General features: G+C 42.8%; 1 protein-coding gene across 3 annotated transcripts in view; it reads right to left on the reverse strand.

Moving 5' to 3' along the window:
* EIF2D (eukaryotic translation initiation factor 2D) overlaps positions 1-12,513 on the reverse strand; it is a 103,169-nt gene that overhangs the window by 9,817 nt on the left and 80,839 nt on the right. The window contains exons 1-9 of one of the 3 annotated variants that reach the window (XM_028734367.2): positions 10,117-10,859; positions 8,759-8,949; positions 6,784-6,867; positions 5,869-5,959; positions 4,890-4,997; positions 4,005-4,306; positions 2,783-2,900; positions 1,851-1,896; positions 1,148-1,251 (exon numbers count right to left, since the gene is read on the reverse strand). In XM_028734367.2, coding sequence (XP_028590200.2) covers positions 1,148-1,251; positions 1,851-1,896; positions 2,783-2,900; positions 4,005-4,306; positions 4,890-4,997; positions 5,869-5,959; positions 6,784-6,867; positions 8,759-8,949; positions 10,117-10,172 — 1,100 coding nt within the window. In that variant the 5' untranslated portion in view covers positions 10,173-10,859. Of the gene's footprint in view, positions 1-1,147; positions 1,252-1,850; positions 1,897-2,782; positions 2,901-4,004; positions 4,307-4,889; positions 4,998-5,868; positions 5,960-6,783; positions 6,868-8,758; positions 8,950-10,116; positions 10,863-12,513 lie in introns of those variants that run through there. The other 2 variants (XM_077929026.1, XM_028734368.2) reach the window with 2 other exon arrangements.

Genomic DNA, 12,513 nt, shown 5'->3' on the forward strand with positions numbered 1-12,513 from the left:
TTGTAAGTGAACATGTTTGACAGTTAAGAAACCAGGATTCTAGCCACAGCCTGGGTGATTAATGCAAACTACTGCTGTGATGTCTCCGGAATTACCTATTAACTCAGAGTTTAAGAACTGGCTTATTTAGGTTGCAACACTGGGAGTAAGTCCTACTGAATTCAAAAGGGCTTACTCCTGTTAGCTCCTTATAGGAGCAAGCACCACTGGAATCTACAGATTCTGCATTAAACTAGTAATGAAACACTCCATTTGTGCACAGCTTCCAGCAAACAACCTCTCTTCATTATTGCAGATCTTAATATCTGTACTGATCAAGTAACATGAGAAGAAGCCTAAAGCAAAGAGATGCCTGGAGCATTAGGATACATGCCCAACAACCACTGATATTTTAGTCTCCATTAATGTCCTTAATGCCTTTTGCCAACTAACTTATTATCACATTATGAAATGATACACTGTTAGCGGGATATGATTCACCACCTGCAAAGTGGGGCTCGCTAACAGCATGCCTTCAGAGGGGCTTACTGACAGCACACATCAACTTATTGGTGCCAAAAGTGAGCCTTGTCCACCTGGAAATTTTCGGCTTGCCGGCTAGAAAGCATAACTTTACACCTCAATGTTTGTTTCCTTTGCTGCACGTATTTTTCCAAGCCATTAACAAACACACAAACACCTTGTTCCCTAATTGCCTCTGATGTGTATTAATGCCATCCTCATTCCTATAGTGCTTCCCAGAATGCATGTGCATGTGTGCACATACAAACAAACACCTCTCTCATCCGTGGAGCTTATCATTAAGCATGTTGGATTCTTGTAAGGACATGCACATCTTTGCTCATAAATAGATCTTTCTTGTACTGCTGTTTGTGGACAGAAGCATGTTTACATTTCTGCCTTCTCTAAATCAACTTGAGAGATAGCAGCTTATCTAGGATATTACCTACAATTACACATCTTCCATGCGAGAGATTAAATACCTTTCAGACCAAAGAAAAAGAGCAACATCTCTTCTAATTAGCTATTGTGCTCTTAAATGCAGCTCAGCTCATTAACCAGCATCATCACAGGAACCCAAACCATCCATTTCAATCTCCTCCCTCAGTATTTCGACTATGTTTGCACAGAATTGAGATTCTCTTACCTTTCATGCCTCCAGTCCACATTCACAATGCTCTCTACTCCCTTATTCAGCTCCTTCACCTGGAGGATATTTTGTTGCTGCATTGATTGCAGGAACTTGGAGAACTAGAAGAGAGAGAGGCAGTTAAAACTGGGATACAATGGTTTTAATGGTAGGTTTATTGTAGCTGTGAGAGACAGAATAACAACAGGAAAACCCCCAGAAACCCAGAAGACAAATGTCAGAGGTTGATGTGCATTATAATGAGTGAAATAAGTATTTGATCCCCTATCAACTAGCCAGATGTCAGGCTCCCTGGTATCTTCACTGTATGTAACGAGCTGAGATTAGAAGCACCTGCTGTAAGGGAGAGGTCTTACCTGTAATCCCAGCTCGTTAGAGTACCTGTACAAAAGACACCTGTCAACAGAAGCAATCAATCCAGTAGATTCCAAACTAGCCACCATGACCAAGACCAAAGAGCTGTCCAAGGATGTCAGGGACAAGATTGTAGACCTGCACAAGGCTGGATTGGGCTACAAGACTATTGCCAAGCAGCTTGGTGAGAAGGTGACAACAGTTGGTGCAATAATTCGCAAACGGAAGAAGCATTTGCAAATGATCTGTGGTGTGTGCAGAAAATCCAACATTCAATCCAATGTTTCATTATTATTTATTTCCTCAACCTTTCATAGTGCAGAAAAGGACAACAACAAGTACTCACTTTTTTGTAGCTTGATTTCTTTATGTCTAGTTGTTGACCTTGTGGACTGTTGGTAGATTGAAAAGAAAAGAAACACAATTATATGCAAGAAACAAGAGGAATTAGGCCTCTCTCATTTTTGGTGACAGTTAAGAAAAAACATGTTTTGTTTCCAAGCTTCTCCTGCTAAAATATTCTTAAAACATGGGCACACAGATTGGAAAGAATTTAAATGTCATATAAAGAGAGCAAATGGAGCCTCCTTCTCCATCACAAATTCAAGCATAAGTACTTAAGAAGAATCCGCTGGATCAGGCCGATGGCCCATCTTGCCCAGCATCCTGTTCTCACAGTGGCCAGCGAGATGCCTGTGGGAAACCTGAAAGCAGAACCCGAACACAAGAGCCCTCTCCCCTCCTAAGGTTTCCAGCAACTGGTATTCAGAAGCACTAGTGCCTCCGACTGGAGGTGGAGCTTAGCCATCAAAGCCTGTAGACTTTGATAGCCTTATCCTCCCTGAATCTGTCTTGTCCTCTTTTAAAGAGGTGGCAGTCACTGCTTCCTATGAGAGCAAGTTCTATAGTTCAGCTATAGCATTTATTTTATTTTCATTATGCTTTTACTGGAAGATAGCTTTAGCTCTTCCTTATGAATCATCAAGAGACAGGTGAAAACAGAATACCTTCTCAAAGTTAAATCAGGCCAACACATGAACAAAAGTTTAACCTGTGTCATATCTGGAGTATGCCTTAAAGCAGACTCTGACCCATGCAGAGTTCGCCTATGAGTTCATATAGTGACAATGGCTGAGGCACAGAGTCCAGCGTACATGCAAGGCTTCTACTCCTGACTCTGGTGAACAGTGTTCTACAAGCACATGATGCTCCGTTTCCACATTTCTCAGCCAGCAACACGGCAGCTCTGCCAGCTGTAGAAGATCTTACTACACGTACCAACATGCGAACATGTAGTTGCGGAGAAAGGTGCTGGTCAGTAGAGGGAGCTCCGACTTCTTCACTTTACATTTTAAGGCGTGGAAGAAGCATTGGTGAAGCAATGCATCCATTTGCTCTAGAAGAAAAGACAGAACCGTTTGTTCTCTACAAGCAGTGCTATTTTTCTAGAAAAAGGGGTGCCAGAACTCACCACGAACACATCCCTTGTTCTCTTATAATGGCAATGGTGCCCACCTGAGAGGTGCTGGAACAGAGTTTCGGTGAGCTCTAGCTTAAAAAATAGCCCTGCCTGCCTACGAGCCTCTGCACAGAATGCAACATGGCCTAGTTCACAATGTGTCCCTGCCACCATGTGAACCTCTCAGCTCCTGCCTATGCCTATGAGTTGTGTCAGTGTTGAACAGGGAAACAATTTCAGTGCCATGCAGCGTGGTCACAAGCTATGAACTTCCACATACAAGCCCTTTGGTGGCTTATCCCTCTTCTTTGTCTGTCACGAAAATATAGTCACATGAGGCAATAAATGAAAGGAAGAATGTTAAGTTCAGCATTGTCTCTACCAACATTCAATTTCAATGGAAGAAAGCTGACACACTAGCAGTGAGCACATAGCTTAATGAAAGCTTCTTTCACATTACATAGTTAGTAACAGGGTACAATGCCCTATATAAGCCATGGAGTGTGAAGGGGAAGCATTTGTTTGGATTTTGTTGCTCATCACATGCACCATCAGTGCATATGCTGCAGGGAATCATGGTTACACATGTGTTCTATAATCTACACACCTTCCACACACCCCCACCAAAACTTGCATTAATCTCACACATTACATCAGGAATGTGCAGCCTACAGCCCTCCCAGACACTGTTGGACTTTAATTCCCATCAGCCCCAGCCAACATGGACAATGGTCATGGACAGTGGGAACTGTAGTCCATCGTTCACCTAAAATCAGGATAGAGGGCATGTGGTCCTTCAGATATTGCTGAAGGACCATCTTCCATCATCCCTGACCCTGGCCATCCTGGCTGAGGCTAATATGAGTTGAATTCCAAAGATTTCTGAAGGGTTACTGGTTCCCCATTCCTGCATTATAGGGCACACTGAAAATGCATAGAGTATATATGTTTAAGTTTGTATAAATGAGCAGTTCTGAGCAAAAGGTTGTTACTAGACCTCATCTAGAATGCAAATCCCTGTATATAACCCTATAATTTTACCTTGTGGACTCCTACTGTCTTCTGCCTCCTGAGGAACATCTAGGTTGTCCTCTTCAGTAGTTTCAGCAGCACCATTTTCATTAGCTTCCTCTTTTTCTGTCATGTCCGCACTCTGAATAGCATCTTCCATGCTTAGATTTCTAATCCCTGTCTGCAGGCATGGGTCAATAGGGTGGCTGTTTTCCTGTGATTTGCCTTCCCCTTCTCCAGCCTCTTGCTCCTCCTCTTCAGCATCCATCATCTCTGAAGGCTCTGCTTCTAAGGGGACTATTGTTGGTGGGCATGACTTGTCACCAAACTCCCTTTTTCAATTTAAAAAGAAACAACAAAAGCAAATGGCACAATAAGACTTGCCCCAAATTTCAATTTCAGCAAAACAGAAACTCAAAGCAAAAAGTCTAGACAGGGCCAGTTAAGCTATGAAGTCGTGGAGAACCATTTTCTTCACTGTAAAGATTATGAGCGAAACAATCTGGAAAAACTGGAAAAACTGACCACACCATCACATTTATTTAATGCTGTGTAAGGGGTCAACTGACTGCCGTAACTCCAGCAGAACCTTAAGAATACAATCTCTCTCAAGTCCTTAAGACGACTTTCAAGTAGTGTGTGGCCTAAAGTTATAGTCATTCATTAAGAGTGTTTTTCAGGATGCACTATAGAAGAGTTCTCAGTGTCGCCAAAACAGAAAAGGTTCAGAGTTTTCTGATTTGGTGCTTGTCAAAATCATGCACCTATGCTTAGTTTCTACTTGCATCCTTCTTATACTTTGCTCAGGGCTCACCCTTCTCTAACCTGAGTCTTGGGTTAGAATGAGGGCAAAAGCTAACCATGTGCTTTTCTCCTATTGTGTAAACGGTCAAATAGTTTTGGTGATACACCCACCATAAGTGATCCATATATGTATGCAGCACTGTGAAGCCTTTTCCTTTCATTCCAGCTGCCACCATCTCTGCAGAGGACATGGTAGCTATGCCAATGGCCACAGGGGCACTGAAAAGTAAAGAGAGTATAGCATAAAGGAAACAGCTAAATTCTTACTCCAACTAAAGCAGCTCCCAGCTAAGGAATCTCTCTCATTTCAGACATGACGACCAAACCATGGTTTGACTGTGTTGAGAACAAAGTTAAGGCTCTTGTGCCCCTTCTTCTGCTGGCACACCACAGTTCAATCCTGCACTTCTTGGATTTTGGTTACCACTGTTTGCAAAGTCATAGATTTCCTCTAAACAAGAATTGTTCAAACCATGGTTTCCACTTCAGCTTTGGAAGCAAACAAGTTTGCCTGAATCAGCCATCCAAGCAAACTACGGTTACTGGAAAACAGTCTGTGTTCCAAAATATGCAAGAGAAGAAGGAAATACACAACCCTTAAGCATACTCATGAAGAGCTGAGATGTGTGAACTGGCCAATGAATAATGCCCCACAATGCGTGAAAATCAACCCTGCTGCTGGAAGCCCCAAATTGTTATGGTGAATCCATAGAAGGCATACACTGTGGCACACAATCAGAGTCAAAATAAACGGAAGTCTCAGAAGGCATTCCTGTTGTTTTCTACTTGCCTTCTTTTGAAATCCAAGAGGGATGGGACAATCACACAGCTCTCCATTCAGGCAAGCAAAAGCCAATGGCCCATTGTAGTCAGCCAAGGGCTCTCGAGAAGGGCACAGGGCACAGCTGATGAGGGGTGCAGCCTAAGTGGGGTGCAGCCTAAGGAAAATCGTGAAGGCCAGTATGACAGGCCTGGAGGACCACATGTGGCTGATTTTCCCACCCTCAATTTCCGGTCTCAAAATGCATTCTAAGAACCCCTTCAGAAAGAGGTAAATCTTTTTAGCATTAGCCTTCAGGAGAAATCATACCTGTTTCCCACCAAGGTGATGGCACAGAGAGTACCCCGATCTACCTGAGGAAGACCATAAGAGGGCACTACAACCCCTGGAAGCATTAGATCTGTGGAAAAGACCCTATATTAGCATCTTAGCAAAATCTTAAAGGCACCAGTCATCCCCTTGTCCCCCACTGCTCTTTTAAAAAAACAAAAACTGACAAAAATACTGCTTTCAGTGTCTACATGAAACAAGGGATTCTCTTGGATGGCTTCAAACCTTGGCCCTAATTGCCAGTGCAGCTCCAATCAGCCCTGCTACCATCAATTTTGCCGCCACAAAGCCAAAATGTATCAGCTAAAATGACAATTACACATTAGTTATAAATCACAACTTTTTCTTGAATTTGGAACATTTTTATTAGAAACTAGGACTGTGAGATATAATACTGGCTTTTTACTTCAGGCAGTAATAAAACTGTCAGTGTTTTCTAAAAAATATATTTAACAAACAGGTCAAAGGCTTGCAAGGTTAGAAAAAGTTTTGTTGGGTGTCTAAAAGAGTTGGTTAGAGGAATTCTATAAGCAGAGCACTACAGCTCTGGAGGCACTTTCTCCCTGGTTGCCACCCTCTTCATCTCTGATGGCAGAGGTACCCAAAGAAGAGCCTCAGAAGGAGATTCTAACATTCAAGCAGACCAGGCTTTATTTAGATATTATTTTCCTTCCTAATGGGGAAAAAGGCCTTGAATAACTCAGTTTAAACTGTCACGTCAATGACAAAATCAATTTATTTACCTGGAAATAAACCTCACTGCCTTTTAAAGGCCCTTACATCCAAGCAGCATGGTTAGGACTGCAATATAACAAGCCCAATCATGAGAACCAGCTCCACAACAAGGCAAATGTGCAGTGCCATGCAGAATGGCTTTGAGATCCGTTCCCTTACCTGCTCCTCCTGCTAGTTTGTGCAACACAGGCGGCCATGTGGAAAAGGCAGGGAGAAGGTGAGGATGAGACCACAGGGTGTACACTGTTCCAAAAAGAAAACAAAATGCTTGTGGAATTCCAGCATGACACACTTTACCTGCCTCCATTTCTCAGAACTGATAACCATTAATCTGAATTTAAAATTAGGAAGTAGAGCCTGAAACAAAATATTGCAGTGTGGGAGTGCTCCTGCTCAGGATTCTAGCCAGGATTCATTTTTCAGGATACTCCATGCTGTTCCCCTCCCCACCTTATTTTCTATTACCCTCCCCTCCCACTGCCAGCAATCAAATCAGCACTCCAGGCATCTCAGTGCAAGTAATTCGCATTGGGCTGTTCCCCTTCCCCCTGGGTTTTCCTCCCTTATGTTATTTTTAACGTCCAAACCTTAGGCGGGGGGCAAGTCTGTTGATATCTCCCTATTGTCCATTAAGCAATGGCACACACAGCCTCAACACTGGACATTTTCCTTTACTTGAAAGTATTTGTATTTTTTCAGCCAGGAAAAAAAATCCCAGACTGGTTTACACACATAAATAATAAGACAGGCATGGGAGCAATGATGGTAAGGAACCAGAACACACAACCCAGCTTCTGTTTCAAGATATTTAAACCCAGCATGTAAAAATAATGGGCAGTGAGAAGATAGATTGGTCTAGTTCAGACACAATAAACTTCAGCCAGTAATCCATGGTTTTTCTGCCTGAGAACAAGCTGCGAACCTGTGCACTCCTTTCTCAATCCTCTGCTTGGGGGCCAGTATTAACTTGAACATAGCAGGAATTGTACACCTGCTGCTGCACTCATAATTCTTTCTGAACAACCAAGGCTGGAAAGCAGAATCACCTATCAACTCTTGCCTATGCAAAAGTTAAAGAGATCCCTCTGCCTGCCACCCCATAGCATGAACTACATGAGCCCTTGTAGCGATCACACAGGGTCCCCAGACGTTTGACGGTCTATTGATCCCTGTGCCACCACTATGATCACTTTCCCGCTGTCACCAACCCGTTTCTCTCAAGTACACACCGAGTCCAGACAGTTTTTAACATCAAAACAAATAATCAAGTTTATTTTATAAGCGTGAACAAGTTTATGGTTTCAGATATTTTTTCTTGTCAGTTTCTTATCCTTAGTTCCTATACCGGCCTATACCTTCCTAATAACTTTTAACTGATTATCCCAACTATCTATCGGACTCCTCCTAACAGTTTCTCTCACTCTCACACATCAAAACTAGACCAACCCACAGACTTATCCTCCCTCTTCCTTCTCCAACTCCCAACTGACTTCCAAACAACTCCAACTCTAACTCCTCCCCTTGGGTTCCCACTGGCCAATCACTTCACACTCATTTAACCCTTTCCTTATGACCTACCTAGGAGGGCAACCGCCACAGCCCTATTCAGGCATTCACTATCCAGCTTAACTGAACACATGAGGTGCTCAGCTCAGGCTAGCTCCCCTCCCCTCACTATTCCTGCCACCCTCCACAAATTCAAGGGTGACTATCTGTAGAAAGTAAACAACTCTGATTCTTCAGGATTCTACACTGAGCAGAAAGCCTCTGCTAGCATAGACTGTCTGCAATGGATAAACTATTGCCTTTGAAATTGTGGAGTGAGATAGAGATAGAGGAGTTCGTGTCCACTCTCCCACTCCCCTCATGTTCATTTTAGCGAAATAGTGAATGCCTAGACAGAGCTGTACTAGCAGTGTGTGTTTCAGAGAGAGACAATTTATGAATCAAAGACAGTATGTTGCCTACCTCTGATAGAGCACATTTATACCATAACTGACACTCTTCTCATTTTAGATATGGGAAATGGAGGCTAAATATTATTTTGCAACTTGTCCAAAGTAAAACATCAAATTAAACTCAAACCTCCCCAGACCCAGAACAGCAAACTGCCTGCAGAAACATATTTCTGTACCTGTTGGATACAGTCTCTTCTCCATTTCAAAAAGGACTGGTATTCTGCCATTAGCATAGACTGTGAGAGCATCTCCTTTGTGAGCATACAGTTTAATGATATTCAGCTCTTCTTTATTCGGCACAATTTCAGATAGCTGTTCAGATGTGAGGGTGGGAAAAGTTGCTGCGACATCATTTCGTAATTTCCTCCTGCAAGGTCAATGACACAATTCCATTATCTAAATGATTAAATTCTTTTTTTTTTTTTAAGGTGCCTAATTATCAAAACCATTCCACTATCTTAAATCAGGAATGCCAGGATAATGTCCATGGGCATATGAATGTCTGCAGGTGCCCTGATGCCCATAATTCTCCTCCCCCAGCTGAAATTGATTTTTAAATAAACATTCTGTTGTACCCAATAGAATACTTTGGTCTATGTGTGTGGTGCCCATGACAAGTTTGTGATGGCAGTTTGCAAATTTGTCATTTAATATATTCTATTTTTGCTTGGTCTCAGTTTATTATGTTTAGGGAAGTTTTTAATGTTTGATGTTTAATTGTACTTTTAATTCTGTTGGGGGCTGCCCAGAGTGGCTGCGGAAACCCAGCCAGATGGGCGGGGTATAAATAATTATTAATTACCGGTAATTATTATTACGACTCTATTACTCTAAATCTTGGAGGAAGACACATATTCAAGTTTTAAAAGACCAAAACCTTAAAAAGACCTTCTAAATATGCATGCCAGAGAAATAAAACAAAGCAACTTATTTATATCCCAACTATCACTGTGAAGCCATAACCCAAGCACTAATTACTGATCAGCCATCAATCTCTGCATTTCACACGATGCATAAAATTAACGCGTAGAGAAATTGCACTTTGAGGGAGGTATGTCATTTTTTAAAGTGTATGTTTTCTGCTAAATGTAATTTTAAGTAGCATCCTGTAAATCTTCATCATGCTTGGTTAGAAAGCATGGCTCTTTTACAACCAGGGCCAGTGCTACCACTAGGCCACCTAAGCAACCACCTAGGGCTCAGGCCTTAGAGAAGTGCAGTACTGACCTTTGAAGGGCAGAGTTTTATTCACAAGATTGTTCGAAATAATTGTTGTATTACTCAACCTTGCCATTTGAAATAAATTTAGCAGTTTCCAGTTTTGTGCTTTTCATTATTTTTTCTCTACAAGGCATCTATTTTTGAAAAGCGAAGTTAGCAATTTTTAATTTATTTATTTTTTTGAATTTTTTGTGGGGTATTGCAAGCAGTGAGCGTTGCCTAAGGCGCAAAACAGCCTGGCACCGGCACTGTTTACAACGGATTAACGACCAAGGTAAATGCCTTGAAGGAAAAGGAAACAAGACAAACTTACCTATCAGACCCTTTGATAGCAGTATTGGATTTAACTCTGAAAGCTTTGGCAAACATGGCCAAAGAAATCCCAAGGCTTCCGTTCTGGCAGGTAAAGAAATCTCGCGGTTTACTGTCCGGTGGGGCGTGGGGGACGCGTTAGAAAACAACACCCATTAAAGAAGCACTTTAACACACAGCTGCCATAGCGTTGGTGCCGCAGCAAAATGAGTCCGTGGGGCAACAGCTTGATCTCTCCAGCCGCGGCTGCTTCCTGCTCTGGTGACGTCAGAGGCAAAGGCAGCGCGTGATAGGCCACGCTTCCTGCCGCTTCGCTTTTGCTCCGCGTAGAAAGAGAGGCTGGGCGGGATCAAGGCATCGTTTGTTGCAGCGCGAACTCTGCTGGAATCAGGGAAAGACTCAGAGCTGAACTACGTGGTTTGCTTTGAGCAGCTAGTTGCAGGATCAGGCCTTGGGCTTATTGGTGCTTGTTTGCATTCCGACTTTGCTGGTGAACCTCATTGGTTCCTGGTTTGAATTGATCTGTCGATTGGTCGGCATGTCAACCGTATACTGATTTCTAGTTATTAGGATTTTATCTCAGGGCTTACCGTATTTTAAAGCTTTCCTCAGTTGTGAAACGTAAGTAATTACATAAAGTCGTTGTATAGTGGCTAGAGCGTTAGAGAGTTAAACTCCCCACTTGGCCATGAATCTCACTGGGTGACCTTGAGCCAGTCACCAACTTCCAGCATAACCTACCTCACAGGGTTGTTGTGAGGATGATATGGAGAGGGGGTGAGATGCAAATGCAATAATAAATAATATATATATAAAAAATAATTCCTTCCAGTAGCACCTTAAAGACCAACTAAGTTAGTTCTTGGTATGAGCTTTCGTGTGCATGCACACTTCTTCAGATACACAGTGTGCATGCACACGAAAGCTCATACCAAGAACTAACTTAGTTGGTCTTTAAGGTGCTACTGGAAGGAATTATTTTTTTTTGTTTTGACTATGGCAGACCAACACGGCTACCCATCTGTAAATAATATATATCTTAGTGTTATCAGGCCAGGGAGATATTCTGAGCAATTTTTTGCTAGCAGTTTCATCACTTGGCATTGTTTTTTCCAAATTTGTTGGCTTTTTTGTGTGTTTGTTTTTTGTTACTGACTAAAATTTTGTTACTAAAATTAATTTGCTATGGGTGAAGTTGTATCTAAGGAAAAATACATTTCAATATATTGGCATCTGTCTGTCTTGGAAGACAATGGAGGAGTGTGCCTTTGGGGGTGAAGATTAGAAAGTTACAGCACCTGCTGTGGCTGTAGAGACTAATATGGGAGAGATGTGTTTTGTTGCAGCTGGGCCAGATGAATGCGTTTGATTGTGCTGCTGCAGATGCACCATGGTGTTTCTTCTCTGCGCTCCTCCCAACAGTCATTCCTCCTCTGGTCACTGCTATGGATGCATAACCTGACTGCTTCAATGCACTGCAGCCATCCGCAAGGGATTCCCACACAATGGGGTTGATGATGCCAACCTTTCTGTCACATTTGCAGACATCTTTGTAATGCAGAGTTGGTCTGCCAACAGGCCTGGTGCCTAAAGCCAGCTTCCCATAGAGCATGTCCTTGGGGATCCTGCCATCTTCCATTATTTGGACATGACCAAGCCAGGGTAAATGTTGTAGAGGCAGGAGTGCAAACATGCTAGGAATGTGGGCTTGGGGGAGCACATCTTTGTTTAAGACTCTGTCCTGCTATGTGATGCCCAAAATCTTTCTGGTGCAGTGCATGTGGCATTGAGATGTCACGCCTGTCAACTCTACGTTGCCCATGGCTCACTTTTATAAAGCAGCATGTTCAGCACACAAGCCTGGTAGTGCTTCATCTTGGTATTGTTAGCATCACATTCTCCCATACCCTTTGGAGAGGCGAGCCTTGCCAATACGCTTGTCCAGCTTAAGTGTCGATGGAGAGGTTGCTGGTTATGGGGGAACCCAGCTGAGGCATGGAGTGCTGGTGATGTCCTGGTTCAGGATGTTGGTCATTGTCAGGCTGACGGTAAGGCTCAACTCCCTGCAGGCTTGGGCAAAATGGTTGATCAGTCTCTGTAGAGCTTTCTCAGAGTGAACTTCAAGGCTGTGTCATCTGCAAACAACGTATCTCAGAGAAAGACCCACCAGGCCGCCACAGTTTTGTTTTAGCACAGAGATGTGCGAGGTTGAACAGACCCCCATCACTCCTCAAATTAAAGTACAAACCGCAGGCTTTGACTAAAGTATATGTATACTGTACTGTTTTTGCTGAATGAAGTGTATCCCTATTAAATAGATGCAACTGGGCTTCCTAATCATGGGGCTATTTAGTATCCATGTTACAATCACTTGACATTCGTCATGGACTGCTTACAG

This window comes from Podarcis muralis, chromosome 5 (assembly GCF_964188315.1).
Source record: "Podarcis muralis chromosome 5, rPodMur119.hap1.1, whole genome shotgun sequence".
Lineage (NCBI taxonomy): Eukaryota > Metazoa > Chordata > Lepidosauria > Squamata > Lacertidae > Podarcis > Podarcis muralis.